The sequence below is a fragment of the Nomia melanderi genome, chromosome 4 (assembly GCF_051020985.1).
Source record: "Nomia melanderi isolate GNS246 chromosome 4, iyNomMela1, whole genome shotgun sequence".
In the NCBI taxonomy this organism is placed as follows: Eukaryota; Metazoa; Arthropoda; class Insecta; order Hymenoptera; family Halictidae; genus Nomia; species Nomia melanderi.
In genome coordinates, this window is record NC_135002.1 from 1,671,931 (window position 1) to 1,690,772 (window position 18,842).

The 18,842-nt window shown below is 45.5% G+C and overlaps 1 protein-coding gene across 6 annotated transcripts in view; it reads right to left on the reverse strand.

Annotated features, from left to right (window-relative positions):
• Positions 1–18,842, reverse strand: part of Actn (alpha actinin) — a 30,472-nt gene that overhangs the window by 5,758 nt on the left and 5,872 nt on the right. For 4 of the 6 annotated variants that reach the window (XM_076366778.1, XM_076366775.1, XM_076366777.1 and 1 more), the window contains exons 3-6: positions 3,914–4,148; positions 2,723–3,058; positions 2,434–2,519; positions 209–554 (exon numbers count right to left, since the gene is read on the reverse strand). In XM_076366778.1, coding sequence (XP_076222893.1) covers positions 209–554; positions 2,434–2,519; positions 2,723–3,058; positions 3,914–4,148 — 1,003 coding nt within the window. Of the gene's footprint in view, positions 1–208; positions 555–1,201; positions 1,288–2,429; positions 2,520–2,722; positions 3,059–3,913; positions 4,149–18,842 lie in introns of all 6 variants that reach the window. The other 2 variants (XM_076366781.1, XM_076366776.1) reach the window with 2 other exon arrangements.

An 18,842-nucleotide genomic window follows, 5' to 3' on the forward strand; every position in this document is an offset into this window, starting at 1 on the left:
TAAATTTGCTTCTCTGAATTCAGTTTTTACCCTGAATTTATTTTTCTGAATTCATTTGTTTCCCTAAATTTCCTTCTCTGAATTCATTTGTTTCCCTGAATTTATTTCTCTCAATTCATTTGTTTCCCTAAATCTGTTCCTCTGAATGCATCTGTTCCCCTGAATTTATTTCTCTAAATTGATTTGTTTCCCTGAATAGATTCGTTACCTTTCCAAGCCTTGTTGATATCCGAAACCATTTTCCCTTCCGTCGGCATGTACGCGGGTCGATTGCTCAGTCTCAGCTTCGTTTGCAACGTATTGAAATTCGTTTCGAGTTTGGCCTTCTGTTCAACGCGTGGCGGCTTATGCTTGCGACGATACGTTCTGTACTCCTCCAGCTTCTTCTGGCAACCGGCTAGGGAATTGTCCGTCTGACGGCTGGCCAGCCATGGCATCGTTCGCCGTATCCACTCCAGCAGGTCGGAGGCCAGTCGCTCGTACTCCTCCATCAGCCTCTCGTTCTCCTGGTTCACTTTCAGAACCTTGCAGATCCTGTTCGCGGCTGTCTCCGCCTATTGCGCAAATCGACCATCTTAGTTTCATCGAATTAACATCTGCCGACGTGCACTGTCGCTCAAACTTAAAGATCATCAGCTTTCTAACCGTTAAGGACTCGAGTCACGAGTACTGAATTATACTAATTTGTACTAATCGAATGATCACTCAGTGACAGGACTAAAAACGTTCTGATGACCAACTAAATGACTGACTGACTGAACTCTCTGATGGAGGTTTTCTGAATTTGTTCCTTGCTCCTGATGGAACACTAACATATCACTAAAAACTACTTGGTCACTTATTCGGTGAACAATGATCCTTCAAACATTTCTTGACTGACAGCGCACGTCTCTCGTTAACACGTTCGCTACCAGCACATATTTGTGACGGCAATCCAATATTTTACATAATAAAAATGAAATGAATTACAGATATTGTTATTAGAAACTATAAACTACATTATACTTAGGAACTCAGTGACTCATTTCAGTTTCATTTTTCTAACATCTTCTACAGATTCATTAGATTGAAGGAAATTGAGACCGTCACCGAGATAAGCGCTGACAGCGAACGCGTCGAGGTTCACACGGTTCAGTGGCTAGGAGTAGAATACTTGAACGGTAGCTCGTTACTGGTTAATCTCAGATGCAAGAACACACACCTTCTGCGCGCCGCTAAAACAGTGGTAGTAGGAGGAAACGTAGGTCATCACAGCCCTCTCGTCAGGCATTGCTGTGTTTCGCATATCTAGAAAACACACATTCAAAGGAGTCTCAAACCATGCGTTGTTAGGTCCGGGTTAGAGCTGGCCCACCGCCTAACCGATTTACTCTTCGTCAAAGGAGGAGAGTCTGAATCGGCGGGTGGACGATCGCTGACACGTCTTGGATCTATAACGAGTGCCACTACTTAGAACGGTACAGTGAACTCGTCGGACGGACGGTACAGAGATGAACGATAGAAACGTATACACGTGTGCCGAGACAAGCGAAACAGTTTAGACTTCCAGCTTACAGTCTGCCCTGAGTATTTAGTCTCGGTGAAGCAAAGTAATTGTCACGGGTTGCGGTCAATATGGTGAACACGATCAAACGGTGTTAGACAGTAAGCTAATGGTACGAGAGGACCCGCACACTTTCCGTTTAATCGTACAACGACTCGCGCAGATCTATTCTAAACAGTTACCTAGTTACCTACGCATCAAATAGTTTCAACTTTTTATCTACCAGTATTCAAATCAAATGTTCAACACCAACGTTTATCTACCAAAATGTTACTAGCCCTTATTGACTATATTAACACATTGAATGCAGTACGATTTCATAGAGCAAAATACATGAAAATAACTTGATTTAACGCTTTATCTACCAGTATTCGAATCAAATGTTCAACACCAACATTTATCTACCAGAATGTCTTCAGACTAGCCCTTATTAACTATATTAACACATTGAATGCAGTATGATTTCATAAAGCAAAATACATGAGAAAAATGAATATTGAATAACTTGAATTGCATTATGATTACACGTGTCAGCTGAATGTCACCACATTAAGTATTCTCTAGAATATTTCAGTTTTCAAATGATCATCGTTACTGACTATAATTCACTTTGGAGTCACTGGTGACAGCATCAACGTGTTAACATTGTACTAATTATTCCTCTCACATTACAATCTCTCCTTACTTAAATATGTTCAATTCCCTTCTTTCTATAGACCAAAGCGTTACATTCATATACAAGGTAAAGCGTTAACTCTTCATTCTTTCAGTAGTTCCAGCTCGTTGTACGATTAACAGGCAATACGCGCGAGTCCCTCCATTGGAAGGTAGCGACGGATCACTTCGGTAACCAAAGTTAGGGGGAGCAACACGCATTTCTTTCCGCTGACCTGCTGAGCACCTTGGAACGCGTGGTAGTAGCAGGACACGTACGTCATGATTGCACGCTCGTCCGGCTTGGGTGTGTTGATCAAATCTATACGGTATCAAGGGAACAATGCATTAAAGAATCTGATTGGTCTAACGACGCTGCGGGTGGCCGGCTGAATGCTTGGCATCATTAGAAGAGACCGACTATCGGACGAGCGACGAGTATAATAACAACAGAGAATAATAATATGGTGAAAACCGCGGTGTCGTTCGTGTGGCGGCGAATTTCAACGGAGAAAACGTATTTACCGTCGGGATCTAACATGCGAGGAATGTCGAGATACTTCTCAGCAACGTCGAAGGCAGTGTTCAAATTCTCTAAGGGGTTATCCTTGCTAAGCTTATTGTAATCGATCAGGTCGGGACGATGACGGTGGATCAGGGCGCAGAACGCCAGCCCGTCCTTGAACGACAGATGGAAGTTCTGCACGTTCACGTTCTTGTACGGCGCCGTCTTCCGTTGACACCACAACAGCAGACCCTCCTTGGCGGTCATCTCCTCCACGGAGATGTCTTGGATGGCGAACCGCAGGATTATGGTCCAGATCATGCCGAGGGTCATCTTCAGGTTGCCGTCGACGATTTCTGAAAGGAACGCTCGTCAGAATTCTGCGGGCACTGTTCTGGCTGATTGTTTAACACATTCGAGACGGTTTTTTCGAACACGGTCCTCAGGAGCGAAGGACATAAGGACATTATTATTATTATTATTATTATTATTATTGCACGGTGCAATCGGTCTCGAATGGGTTAACGCTGGGACTACCGGGTAAGACTATAGTTTTGTATGGTTTTATAATTATCAACATCAAAATTCTTAAAATTCTTGGTCTTGAAATTATTGAACATATAGATAATATAAATACAATAATTTTTATATACTTTTTGTACGTCTTCTTTCACAATCATTGGAAAGATAACTGATGTTTCTCTGCGAAATAACTAGAGAAATTTATTTAGTAATGCGCAAAGTGAATTGTGAATCAATTGAAATTGAAATAGACGTATTCTTAGTGTCTAGAGAAATTGAGAGAATTCCCACTGCTCGGTAATTCCAGTGTTAATCAGTGATCAATTAGCACTAGAACTAGCAAATGGGTAAAAATGACCTTGACTTCTTCTTTTGTGATTATTAAATAGGTACGAACAGCTCTTTGAGAAATGACTGAAGAAGCTGACTAATACCTAAGCTGAAATTTAAACTGATTGAAATCTTAATAAATCCACATTTTTGTAATGAAATATTCGAAAGTCAGTTTAAGTGCTCGGTAGTTCTAGTGTTAACGAAGACTGCTCCATCGATCTTCTATGCAGTAACAATCCCTAGGAAGATTCTCGTTTGAAAAACAATGAAAAGTTCCTCCTCGCTAGGGCGCGACCGTTAAGCAGCTTATTTTCAGGCTTCCAGCGGGATCAGGACAAACAGGAAAGAGAACCAACCCTCTGCTCCGATCGAGACCAATTTAACGCCCTTGCTGGCGATGTAATCCAGTGCTTTGTTCACGTTCGCGATCTTGTGGAACCGCATCTTGCCCCTGTCCGGTCTCGGTAGGGTTTCGCCGGAGATCACCTCCAGCAGCAGCATCAGCTTCAGCCCGTTCCTGAAGTCATCCTCGATCGATTCGATGGCGGTCCCGGCTTTACGGAGATGCGAGTTACACCAGGCTGTGAATGTCTGCGAACGAAAGTGATAAAATCGGTCAATCGAACGATTCATCGGCAACACATTCGCTACCAGCATCGCGCGTTCACAACGATGGCAATTCACAATTCGCGTAGCAAAAAGTGAAGTCACTTTCAAACGGTGTATTCGAGAAAATATCACGTAACGAGTTAAGAAATTGGAAAACTGGAATACTAGGGAATTTGGTAATTAGGAGCCTAATTAGTCTAGACTATGAAGACCAAACTCGAAAGAAGTTGCTGGTAGCGAATCAAGATCATCGGAACAGCCGCTGAATTTCCTTTAAAAACCTTTTTCTCCGCAACGGTTCTTCGATGTTCCGTTCATTTTACGCTCGCGTATTGCTAGCTTGATCGGCAGCGATTTAATTCGTCGCGGACGACCGGGCGGACGGTAGGGTTCGATTTCTGAGTTCATTTGGAAGCGAGATAGGAAAAGTGATTGGCAGTTCAAGGCTGCATAAATTAGCCCTTTCCGAGCTGGCGTCGCGGGCCAAGTGTCGCCGACTGTTTTACTGCCGCCGCGCGGAAATTTCTCATCCTCCGCAGGGTCGTCCAAACCGACCGACGTCTCGGGAATGATATACAAGTACACAAATACCGCGACGCGCGGGTTGCGCCAGCCCGTTTCCCGGAAATCCCCGTAGGAAACGCCGCGGGAACGGTCCGCGCGTGGACCGCGTTTTTTTTCGACACCGGGGCCGATTAAATAACACGACACCGGGCAAGACTTTATGACCAAGAAGAATTTAAAATGGGGAATTGAGCTTGACTGCTGCTTAGTGTATATTTTAGTAACGACCCCAATCCCACCTGCTATATATATCCCCTGTCCTGGTTCTTAAACCGTGCTTCCTATCGCTCGCGCCGAAAGATTTTCGAACCCTTGATATCTCTAGCTCCGAAGACCGGTCGCCGATAGCGGGCAATCGCTTCGATCCATTATGGAACACCCAGAGAAGCTCCTATGACTTCCATTTTATCGAACCGAGTCGATAAAATCGTATCATTAACCTCAAAACGTGAGAAAAACAGGATTTACGCAGTTCCGGAGCCGAAGGACGTTGGACGCTTCGCTGGAGTCTCTTCAGTTTTCCGTGTTTCTCTTCTTATATTTTCATTGAATCAATGATGTATCATTTAAATAAGTTTCTCGGATAACGACCGAACAGGAATGTCGAGAAAACGGATAAAAAGAATCCCGATTTTCGATGTATTTCAGCGAAAACGCAGCGATTCGGTAGATAATTAAATGGCGGCCGATTCCACGGACAAAATGGCGGCCCGAGGCGCGCGCGGCAGCGAGGTCGCGTGAAAAATGCTGTATCGGCGGGCCGCGAATTCTTTTCCTCGGTTCTTTTTTTTCCATGGAAACGCGGCGAGAGAGAGACGGCGCAGAGAAAAATATTGGGTGAAATTTAATACGGGCGGCGTGAAGCGCGACCGGCCAAAATTGGACATGAGCCACCTTAACTTCTACGAGACCGCTCTAAGATCTATTTGTAAAACATCGACTCCTCCCGCGCCGAGGCGGCCGAGCATCTCGAAAACATCCTGCGGGATCGTTCACGGGCCCATTACCGCGTTACGATTTATCGTGCCGTTGAATTCTACGACTTTCCGGCCCGGCGAATCGTAAACCCTGCACGCTGATAATCGTAACGCGCGCGCCGAGAGCGTGCGGTCGTTGTAGCGTCTCGCGGGAGATCTCTATTTCGCGTGTTATTAACACGTTATCTGTTGGCGGTTGTTGAACAGTTTGTCGGATTAATAATCGATGAGGATTTCCTCGTCGGACTTTCGAAGGCGATAGTGTTCGCAATCCTGAGTCGGTACCGAGTCGCGGAATCTAGTTATTGTTTCGAGGCGAGAGAAATTTTTTAATTTAAAGTTCTTTTGCTTTATAATTTTGTAAGCTTCTAATCTTCTCATCTATGGGTTCCTAATTCCCTAATTTTCTAGTTTTTTCATCTGTGAGTTCCTAACTCCCTAATTTTCTAGTTTTTTCTATGAGTTCCTAATTCCCTAATTTTCTAGCTTCCTCATTCACGGGTTCCTAATTGCCTAATTTCCTAACTTTCTAGCTTTCTAATTCCTTGGTTCCTAATTCCTTAATATCCTAACTTTCTCAGTCTTCTAATATTTACGTTCCTAATTCCCTAATTCCCTAATATCCTAACTTTATCAGTCTTCTAATCTGATTGCCCAGCCTCCAATAATTTCCTAAATCCTTTGACACTACATTCCTATATCTCAGCAATGTTTACAATACAATACACAGATTCAAGTTAACCAAACATCCGAAATCCACTTAAGTTACTCGTTGATTCGAATCATTCGTCTGTCAAAGCGATTCCTCCGTAAAACGAAGAATCAGACGAACCCGCTGCAATCTCGACAGAATAAATAGCCAAAGTTAATCATTTCCACCAACGAACTAACCAATTATTCCCGCCGATCGCTTTTTCAAGATCACGCGTCGTCGAGCGTCGAATCGTCGTCGCGTTCGTCGCGAGGCGATCGAAATTCTTCCACGCAGCAGAAAAGTGGCGATCGCCGCGTAAATCGTGGCAGATCAAGTGAATTCGCTGATAAATTCGTAAAAAAGCGACCGCGGCCGATCCGGAAGAGCTCGCTGCCGGGCGCCGCGAGGCGAGCGCGAATTCTGCTCCGAAAATACGTTTCGCGGGAATCCGCCGCTGTTCCGTGACGCCGTCCCTTGCCGAACAACGCGATTTCGCCGGTGTTCACGGCCGGATCGGCTCCGCTCGAACGGTGAGAATAACAAGTTACATAATAATCGCGGGAGCGGTTCATTAAGCCACGAATTTCATGCGCGGCGGAAACTTGGAACGCGCCGGGAGGAATTTTAACGAATTTCGACGGAGTGTTTCAACTATTTCTGATTCGATCGCGCTCTGACAAGATTGTCTTATAGTTTCACGCTAAATTCACGGACGTTCGCAGTTTGATCCATCGTTTTTGACAAAACCGATGTTCCTTTAGATCTCGGCGATTGGAAGTTTCAAGGTAGAAACTTACACATCAATCGAAATCGATATGGACATTTACCGAATGTTTAGAAGATTCAACACGCGTCGAATCTGTTCAGATCGTCGATGGAAATAGATTTGAAGAGGCGACGAGACAAGAAACGCGCCACTGCATCGTGCAGAACGAAGTCCGATGCAAGCCGTTATCAACAATTTGCAACTTCTATGTGAGCTGTCCACTAATATCAACGTCGGACGCGTTGATTACGTTGCTAATTAGGCGCAAGCGGAATGAAACGTGTCTCGCATCGTCTGTCCATCGGACAATGCTAATTAGTCGCGACGCTTGCGTTCCGCTGGTTTATCCGAATGGTCGCCTAGGATCCTTCACATTATTCACAGAATACATTTCTTCGATTCACTACTCCAACTAGAATATACAGGTCATTGCAAATAAATGCATCCTACAGCTCGTTGAAGATCAAGCAATGATTTACTGCACAAATCGCAAGAACAGTCACGTTTTTCACAAATCTCTTTTTACTCCCCTAATGAAAATAATCCAGTCAAACAATTTCCAATCTCAATATTCAACTTCAACAGTCTACCAACCGCAAGCCTATGAATCAAGTTACCAAATTCAACCGCTAAATAATCGACAACTCATCAAACCCCCGCCGATTCCAAAGAAAAGAAGTCAGAAAGTCGCAACGAGACGCTTCGATTCGAAAGTCGCGAAGCTCCGCGAGCGAGAATTCGCGTTAGCACGCGACCACGGAAATCGTGCTGCTAGTTAACATAATGGCAGATAATGCGCGAAGACAGTCCCAAGACTTGGCAAGAAACAACTCCATGCGAAACATCGTACAGCCGTTATTCTCATCGAGCAGGGTGTCAACAGGTCCGCGCAGAAAATTCGAGCAGCCGAGTAAAGATCACTGGCAGATCTCAGCCAGCGTTGAACCTTGGCCGACTGCGGCGACCGTTGCCACCGGGGAGTGTTAATTAACCGAATTAAACATGGAAACTCATATGCCCCCGACGCGGACGGCCGTCGGAGGGGTTCAACCGTCGAGTCGGTGCCACCTGCTCCGAAACTCGCGGCGCACCTGCCCCTTCTGCCCTCGCCCTCGCCCGTTTCCCGCCGTTGTTTCGTAAACACGCGGCAACGGCGGCTTGCTAAAAGCATCTCCCCGGCGGCCGGATAAATGATTCTCGTAAATATCCTTTACGGCCGCTTTGTCGCAAGATTGTTGCGCGCCGCGGCCGGAGCACCGTGCCAATCCCGACGCGACGAGACGCGACGCGACGCCTCGGCCGGTGGATCACGATTCATACCGGCGGATCCTCTTTCGGATCCGTTGCGTATTTCAGGGAGACGGCGACGAGCCACGGACGGGCCGGATCGTTAATTAGACGACGCCGACGATCCGCGGCCGTTGTTACGGAGATTTATTCTTTGCGCCGGGACCGCAATGGCGGCGCATTCTGCGTCGAGACCCGAAATTCGGCTGTTCGATGGAAATTGAAGGTTACCGATGCGTTGCTAGGTAATTCTTGTACGAAATGATTTTCATTTGAAAATTTCTCTATTTATATAACGGAATAGCTTCTCTATTTATATAACGGAATTGAAATGGAAATCCATTGTTCTTTGGAAAACTTGGTAATGAAAATAAAGATTGATGACCGCAATGGCGGCGCATTCTGCGTCGAGACCCGGAATTCGGCTGTTCGATGGAAATTGAAGGTTGCTAATGCTGAGTAATTCTTGTATGAAATGATTTTCATTTGAAGGAATGAATCCTGCGTCTTGAAATGGAAAATGTCCATTGTTCTTTGCAAAACTTGGTAATGAAAAGAAAGATTGATCTCGAGCGTTGTTACGGAGATGATTTTCGTTTGAAGGACAATTTGAGGGAATGAATCCTCTGTTTATGTAACGTAGTTGAAATGGAAATCCATTGTTCTTTGGGAAACTTGGCAGAAGCAGTGTGGAAAGTATGTAATCGAAATATGTTTAGATTTACAACTTATAACGATGCACATGTAGCCAACGCTCTCAGCAAGAACCAACGAAACACGAAAAGGTTGATCCCGAAACGTTGATCGACCCGTGCAGTTTCGTAATTCATTAATGACTTGGAACGCGTGTTACCCTGTTACGTAATTGTTTACGTTCCTAGAGATCCGTTGGACATCACCGAGGACGCAGCAACGCGCTGGATGTTGCAACTGTCGGATATTGTAACAATTTCCGAGTAATTTGGAGGCATCGATCAGCGAGGCCCGCGGTGGCAGTGAACGCGTTAATCGTTTTGGCAGGCGATCGAAGGAACGGCGATCGGATCCGAATCGCTGCCGCGAGATCGAACGGCGACTCCGCGCGAGAACGTCTAAAAACAGTGCCGCCCACGCGACTGATAATGAATCAGCGACGCTCGGGGCGCGAATCCGAAACTATCCGAAGCAACAATTCGTCCGTCGCGTCGGCCACCTGTGACCGCCGGGCCGATTAATCGCTGGGCGAGCCGACTCGAATAAACCGGGATGCTCGGTAGCTCGCCGATACCGGCGCAATCTGTAACATAAATCTGCGAGCCTTGGCAACGCGGACGCGCGAAACATAATACCGGAGAACAATCGAATAATTCTCCGCGTTTACGTAGCCCATTGCGTGATACGAAGATCACCGGGCAGCGAACGTATCGGAAACACTTCGCGCGAGTCCCTGATTATCGAGGGTAACGCGAGCGCATGAAATTTCTAATTCGCGGCGGGGCAATTAGCATAATCAGCTCGCGTGCAGAAAATTCCGTGGAACCACCGACTGAATATCGAGGCGTAACGCAAATATGTTCGGACATGTCGAACATTCCTTCGTTCCGCCGGTTTCCTGCCTTACCGAGATAACAGAATCAGCGTTAAATTGAACCAGATTCGCGATCGTTGCAGCTACGATCAACGAATCCTACTCGAGAGCGACGATTGCATAGAACATCGAGTAACGCTTAACGAGATGAATAAGACACTAACGTGAGGATTGCGATGGAATCGAGAGAAATTAACGGTTTCGCTGCGAAACGCTGAAAGTTTCGTGGCAGGCGCGTTGGATCTCAGAATTGGAACGTGCAGCCGAAGTTATTTACGTGTCCGCCGAGCGTTCAGGTGTCTCCGGAGACGAACCCGTCCCCGTATCGCGGTCCGTTCATTGACGAGCCCGTTATCAATCGAATCTGCGTGGAGACGAACCGATCCGGGCCGCGCGTTTCCGCGCGAGGGAAGTTCAACGGCTGAAAAGAAATTCAATGCCAGAGACTTTAAGAATAGACAGAATTCAGTGGCTGCGACGCGCGGCGGTCGCGAGCGCGCGCGCGATATTTAGAATTCGGGTTACGTGAATTATGCGCATCGTATTTAGGGCGTTTCGTGTTTAACTGCATTTATTTTCGGCCCGACCGCGCCGGGCTCTACCTGTAAAAATTCGCGTTGCGAGATGACGCCTGCCGGCCGTCTTTCGCGCTTCGCGTTTCGTGTTTCGTGTTTCAAGTCCCGTCGCTCTTTCATCCGCCCACTCCCCGTAATTGAATTGTAGATTGTGTGTCGCGGCCACGCGAATCTCGAATTCACGTCTGTCGCCCGGGAAACTCGAGTTTCTAAGATTTTCTAGAGCTTCTTTTCATAACGCGATGTTTCTGTGATATGCTGCGAATATTTTGCGAATATTCTTGCAGCGGATTGGCTTGCTTTTGTGTTCTTATTGAATAATTGAGGAGAAGATGAAGATGAAGATTATCTAGCAAATGTTTACTTCGATCGGTCGACGCGACCTCCGAAATCCGAACGAACGTGAATTTTTCTAGCAGAGATAACTTTCCGTGAAGCTAATGAACCTTTCGTTGTCCTAATTACGAACAATTTCCTTGGAGAATATTAACCAGTTAACTGTGTTTCAGTATACGTCATCGTGAAGCTTGACATTAATTCTTTCAGCGATGAATTCTTTATTTTATCACATAAACATGTAACTCTTCGTTTCGCTTTGATCTTCCATTAAAATATACTCTACGCGCATTCGTCCTGCGTTCGACGAGTACACGCTCCGTTTTTCACAGTTAACTGGTTAAATCGTTACGGACAATCTAATACTAATTCAGGAATAAACGGATACCAATTAGAATTTCCCCACGTTGAGAGCTTAAATATTCTCCAGCGTTCCCGGATCTATCAGTTCTCGAAACCTCGAAATGTCAGCTTTCATTCGTTTCTGCGAGAAGAGTTCCGACGAATGCTCGTCGATCCATCGAAGATCGTGAAATGTAATAACAATCCTTCACGGATCAAGTTCGGAAAAGGGACAATAGAGACCCAGAGCAGATGGTACGCACGTTCACGCTCGAGAAGAGGAAGTGCGACCCGGTTTTCGAGCTTTTGTCGCGGCTCGGCCGATCCGGGGAGCACAATGATCGATGATCGATCGGTCGCCGAGGAAGCGCGCGGTGAAAAGATGTTATTTCGGCGACGGTTTACGTTACGCCCGACGAGAATAAGCTCGGATGATCGCGGGGAACGGGAAACGCGACCCTCTAGCGATCTATTTCCGTGCGATATCGACGGGGGCGAACGGAAACGCGGCGAACATCCATTCAGCAAACGATCCGCGGACACCTAGCCGCTCCACTGTGGCCTGGCTAGGCTCATCTTGGCCACTGCTGATCGTCTTGCTACGAGACTTCACCGTGAACCGATGAATTACCGGTTCGGACGAGAATTTTCCCGATTTTCCGTCGACTGGTCGTCTACCGACTTTCACTAGGTTCGCAGCGGTTTCGCAAGCATTGGATTTTCTAAATGTTACTCGATAAATATTCATGTAGATTCTGATTAACGTGATTACGAGTATATATATATTTGTCTATTTTTAACCAGTTAACTGTTTGACGAGTATACACGTCATCTTGAAACTCTTAATGGTGCTTTTTCAATGGATTATTTATTTTTTGAGATTATTTATTATTTGATTTTATCGCGCGCAATGAGAAATTTTTCATGCTAGATTCCACACTTAACTGGTTAAACCTTTGATACTTAAAATGTAACAGAGCATCAATTCTAGAAGCAATTCTTTCCTATGTATATTCGATAAATATTCACGTAGATCGTGATTAACGTGATTACGAGTATATCTAACTATCTTTAAACCTTCGATACTCAAAATGTAACAGAATATCAATGTTTCTAGAAGCAATTCTTTCCTATGTATATTCGATAAATATTCACGTAGATTTTGATTAACATGATTACGAGTATATCTAACTATCTTTAAACCTTCGATACTCAAAATGTAACAGAGCACCAATGTTTCCAGAAGCAATTCTTCCTAAGCGGTTACCAAACAGTTTCCTTCAAAACAATCGTTTTCAAGCTGTAACCTACATAAACCACGCTTCCTCCGTTTTTACTCGCTTTCAGTTTCAAGCTAACCGCATCGAGAATCATGAAAACTCGCGGCGAGCTAAAACGAAGGACGCAGGAAACCGCGTCGGTTTCGAAAGTCTCGCTCGAACGGTATCTTCAAGTGCACCGATTCACCGTCCGAGCATCCAGGCAAGTTTCCCGGCGACAATGAAACAATAATTTCGCGTAATTATCCGACGACCTTTGCCAGCGGCGAGAGCGTGCCCGTCCGAAAATAGGGGATCGCGTGGGCGCCGGGATCCGCGGCCGAAATGTAATCTCGCCGTAAAGCGAGAGGAACGATGAAAAGAGAGAGAGAGAGAGAGATAGAGAGAGGGAGAGAGAGGCGAAGCGAGGGCTTAATCATCGCACAACAATCGGCTTAGATTCTTAGAGGCAGGGACGAGCGCGCAGCGCGCAGCGCGCGGTTCACCCGGTTCCAATCTGAGATCTGGCGCACAGCCTAAAACTCTTCTCTCCCGAAAGGTTAACGATCCTTGTCCTCGCCCCTCGCGTCCCCCGATCGAACGACGATCGCGAGATCGTTGATCGATCCACCGGCGCGACGCGTTCTCCTAGCGCGACCGATATCCGCTCGCTCGCTCGCCCGCACGCACGCACGCCGAGGACGACGTGGCCGCAGAGACACAGCCTCTAAAAATACTCACGAGTGTGTCTTTCTGCTCGAGCCGAACGCAAGCTTGTCGCGTTGCTCTGCTCGAAAAACTTGCGATCGCGAGGCCCCGGGATCTTCGGGTCGAGAGAATCCCGATGGCTTTCCGGGAATTTCACCGATTTTATTTTATCTGCGGCGCGGGATATTCGTTGATCTCGAGGAAATCGGGAGATTTTTGGTGTTCCTCTGGGATTAACCCTTTGCACTCGAGAGGCGCCTTTTGATTTGACTCAGGAAAATTGTAAAATCTCAAATTCAATGTTACATTGTCTATGATGTACCGACACATGGAACATCGAAATGAAATAGTTCTGTCACATAATTTATGCATTTCTTTATGTTAGTTGTAGAAAATATCATCGATATTTCATCAGAAAATGAATATTTCTTGAGAATATTCTCGAGTGCAAAGGTTAAACCTGTTGGGAATCTGTCGAGCAGCTCGGAGATCGGGGATGTTGTCAGTTGATTTTAACTGGTTTCCTAGGTTCCTGTGAAGTTTCTTGGATAATTGACGCATGGATCTTTGCTAATCGATGCGTTGATCGCTTCATTCCTCGGAATTAACCCTTTGAATAGGAATGTCGTTTCAGTGACATCGAGATGCACATTTCGAATGCGAAGTCATCGGTGAATAATTGATTTTGAAGCATTCAAGGTTTCGATGTAGAATTTAACTTCCTCTACGAGACGTTTTCGACGCATCAAACGATCCTCGTCGGCGAAGGGTTAACAATTCTTCGTGTCTATTGTCGGAATCTCCATTATCAGTGTTCGTAATAATATCCGAGGTTCGATTCGACTCGATTTTCGGAGTGATCCGCCGTTAACGCGTCGAATAATCTGCGCACGCGGAAAATCGCGACGACCCACGCACCTATCGGCTTTCATTGTCGCTCGCGATGCAGGTTAACGATACTCGTGCTCGAATATCGGCGAAAACGAAGAGGCGCGACCTGTTTATAGCCGGCGATAACAATTGGATAAACACCGAAATAGATTGAATTTGAGCGAACAATATCTAAAAATTCCACGGTGACACACGTCGGCCGCGTAATCGCGAAAGGTTAAGGCGACGCGTTATTTCTATCCCGGCCGAGCTGATTTATCATCTGAATAAACATATTTATCGGGTCGGCTATCTAAGCGCGCTCCTGCCCGCGGAACGGCCATTTGAATTTTCGTTCTACAGTAACGTCGTTCGACGTAACGCCTGCAATAATAGCGCTCCTATTACTTTTTTTATCGCGCGTCAACGAGACAAGCTAATAACTCACGTGGAACGAAGGAGGAACACGAGGAAAAGAAAACCGCTATCGATACGGCGGTGTTCGAATACAGGGAACAATCCGTCATTCGAGATTAACAGTCAATCGCTTTCGCTGCCAAACGAACGCTTTAACGAACAATTAACCCTTTCTCCTATAACATCGAATTTCACAGATTCAAATGACTTCTTCCATATTTAACGAAATTAAATATTACTCGTTTACTTGAACTAATTCCTCTGAATGGTTAACGATAAAGTAGATTGTCAAGCACAAGATTAGAAGTCAACAGTCAAGATTCTTCGATCCTTCGTATTCGAAAATCCGGTTCTTTCGATGTATTACCGAGGAAATCGCTTGAATTCGTACGAAGTACTAGTCAAAGTGTTAACAAAAGCACGTTATTCGATCGAAAATCGTCCGATAGATATTCCCCGGCAAAAAAGGAGAAAGAACAATTACAAACGGATATTTCGAGTGTCTAACGTTCGCATCGTTGAACGTAATACGGACGTAGTCGCGCGTCGCGAGCCATTCTTCCGTGTAATCTCGAAATCGTTAGAGAATGCGACCGAATTTTCGTTTTGGAAAGTTCAACGGCTGCCCCGGCGGGGCGGGCGAAGAGAAAGGGAAGGAAAAAGAAGGCTATCGATGCAGTCGGCGGCGAGGAGGACACGATTGGGCGCCCGGTTTCGCCGTGCACCACCCTGTATATCGTCTATTTATACGTTAACGTCGGACGCCGCGTCGCTCGGACGGAAACGACGAGGAAAGCGCGTCGATGTCGAATTCTTTGACGAACCGTTACGAGTCCTTGTGCGCTCGCCGACGACCACTGTTGACCGGCGGAACGATAACGCTCGATAACGCCGTTCCCCCGGCCTTCGGGCGTGAATTTCGAAGCGTTTTCCGATTAACTGCGGCTAGCTCGAACTATGATCGCTGGGACGCGTTAACTTCTGCATTCTTCGATCGCCGATCACCGAATTAAACCGTTTTACTACTGATTCGCCGATCTTGAACATCGATTGTGAATCAATTCGCCTTTCGTTGGGATAGAAGTAGAAATCTCGCTTCCGTGTTTGACCCTTGACTCGGTATGTTGGCTAGTCTAGGAAGTTTGTAATTTCATTTTAAAATTTAATTAAAAAATAATTTGGAAGAGAATATCTGGGAAGCATTGTGCAGAGCAATGTGTCCTTTGGATTATCGGGTTACTTAGGTTAAATCAATCTAGTGTCTATAGCTTGGATAATTAAGAGTTGATCAATGTTGATCTTCATTCGTTCATATGATAGGAGAGTCTGCTATTAGATTCAATTTAGACTTGCTGGAGATATAAGAAAGTTTTAACGCGATTTTGTATAGGAAGCTGAATGGTTAACGTGTTCAGTGCTAGAAAGGGAGAGAAGCTGATCTTTTGTGGATGGAATAATTAAATAATTCATTTGCAGTCTTCGAGTGTAGATAGTTAAGTGTTCGAAGGATTAAAGTTCGTTAGGAATTTCTCGCAATTGCACGAGGAAAACGAGAGATCCCATCGGGATAGAAAGCGATCGAAAGTTATCGGAAACGGGCGCAACGAGCTCGGAACGCTTCCAGCGTTTAATCCCGATTCCCAATCATCGTTAATCCGAACGTGTAAGTAATTACGTGTAAATCCGCGGCGATGCTCTCCGAACGATCGTTTTACGCTCGCCGGAAGACCGTTCGCGACGAGTATTCCGTTTAAAAGCGAATTAATGGCCGCGTCCACGGTTCGCCACCTCCGCCTTCAGCCGGCCGCCATTTTTGAAATGTTTCCCGCGTCACGGTTCGGGCCGCGCGACAAACTGCAAGGACGACGGTACGCGCGTTGATATTTCTGTTCCGGCAGTCCCGCGAGTACATATTTCTTTCTCCCTTCGGAATATTTCCGACGCCGGATCGAAAATAATCGAGGAAACACGTGGCCAGGCCTGTTACTTATGAGTTAGATCCTCCCGCGTCCATGGGAAACTTGTAATCGCGCGATCAAGGGGAATCCGCGCGATGCGGAAGAATCTGTGATTTATCCGAACTGCGTTGTTTGTTATAATACTTCCTAGAAAACACCCACCTACTATCACAACCCTATTTCTCTAATTGCGCTCTGCAAAGTTTCAGGAGAAAAATTCGGGAAACTTTCGTGATTGAAAAGAATTTTAATGGTACATCGGTTTTACTAAGAAACTAAGAAGATGACAGAAATATAAATTACTTAGAGAAACCACCTATTCTATCTTACTCGCTAAAAAAACCCACCTACTGTCACAACCCTATTTCTCTAATTGCACTCTGCAAAGTTTCAGGAGAAAAATTTGGGAAACTTTCGTTATTTAAAAGAATTTCACTGATTACGGGCCTATTGGTTTTACTAAGAAACTAAGAAGATGAAAGAAATATAAATTACTTAGAGAAACCACCTATTCTATCTTTCCACATTCTACAAAATTTCGGAACGCGGAAGATTCACTCGAGATTTCTCAGGGAGATTTGGTAATACTAGAAAATTAAATATCTCACAGAGTATTGGTAATACTAGAAAATTAAATATCTCACACGGTATTGGTAACACTAAAAAATTAAATATCTCACAGAGTATCGGTAATACCGGAAAACCACGAAGGTGAGAGAAATAGGAAGATCCTCGTCGGTCGTGGAGAGAACAGGGGAAAGAAAGAGGAGGCGGCGCGGTGCACACGTGCATCGCGACGCGATGAACCTTTAAATAATTTCGTCGGTGCAACGAACGGTTCACCGAGCAATTCGAGGTCGTCGAGTTAGGTGAATCAGCCTGTATATGGGAAACGAACCAGCCGACTAGTTCCGTACGGGACGGTTAACTGTACAGTTTCTCGTAAAATCTCGGCCGCGCGAGCGGCTCTCGAGCGCGGGCCGCGCGTCAAACATTCCGGGGATAGGCATCCTTCCTTTTTTCCCCGCCGATGGGTCGTGGCCTCATCGCGGAAGCTTTCCGTCGATTCTCACCCCCTTCGACCGTTTCACTCCGATGATAGAAGTGTCACAGTAATCTACAATCGAATCGAGCGACGATGCGGAGATTCGCGGAGAACTGAGAACAGTTCGGACCACGAACTATCTGCGTGCTTAACACTATAATCAAGCAGATAGTCAGACCTCCTCGAATTTGTGTACTACTCTAAGAAGCTACTGACATTTCAAATGATTTACGACTCAGTTTGTGTACTATTATGTCAATTTCTTCCGTAGTTTCCGATAGAAGCTGCTGTCTTTTCAGTAGACATGGAATTCAGAAATAGGTCAATTTGAGTCGTTCGATAATTCCAGTGTTAACTAAAACTACTGGGTCAAAATGACCTATTGATTCCTCCATTTTGCAATTATTAAGATAAATGTTTTCCTGGGAAATTACTCAGAGTTCGCAATACGCAAACTAAATTATAAATCAATTGTAGTCTCGATGGATGCACTCTTGAAGTTTTCAGAGGAATTTCAGAAGATTCTTTGAAACATTCAAAACTGAATTATATATCAGTTACTTAAACAATAGGGAAAAAGGAAGCTACGTGCCGATCTTGCTGTTCGAGTAATTAAGTCATTCGTTTGCGACCCAGTCTTGCGAACAGGAAAATTTCATCTGTTAAAATGTCGACTTCATTTCATACAGTAAACCTACGAAATTTGATATTTAATATTTAATATCTATTTTTAATATCTTTGTTCCTCAATGTACTTGTGATTTCCCTTCGAGTAAGTTTCAAAAACTATCGTCTTCGCCTGATCGAAATATTTCTAGCGAGAAACTACCGAGTGCAAAGGGTTAACCGTAGACACGAGCAGCAGTTCAGCAAAGTTTCGTCCGACGAGGCAGAAATCCGCGAGCTTCCTGAAAAAGTTTCAGCCGACTTTCGATCTAATTATCGTATCCGTCGAGGCGTAACTCGAATTTTCTACGTTATAATACGCGCGCCGGTGCCTCGGTTCACCAGCAGACGGGGTCAGATCGGTTTTCCTTCGATTTTCTGGCGTCGAGGGGACAAAAGTCGCCGCCGCTTGCCAAATTTTCGGCTGTTAATTATGCGGGCACGTCGAAGCCGCACATTGTCGTTCGCGTTGTAAACGTCGCGCGTTTGGACGCACCTTGGCCTGCGTCCGCCGCTCGTGGACCGGGTTCCTCCGGGACGCTCAGGGACTCCCGAGGCAAGGCGATGATCATGACATCGATACCAGAATTTCATTCTAGAGCACGCTCTCGCGATGGAGATAACATCTGTAATCCGATGCCCGGA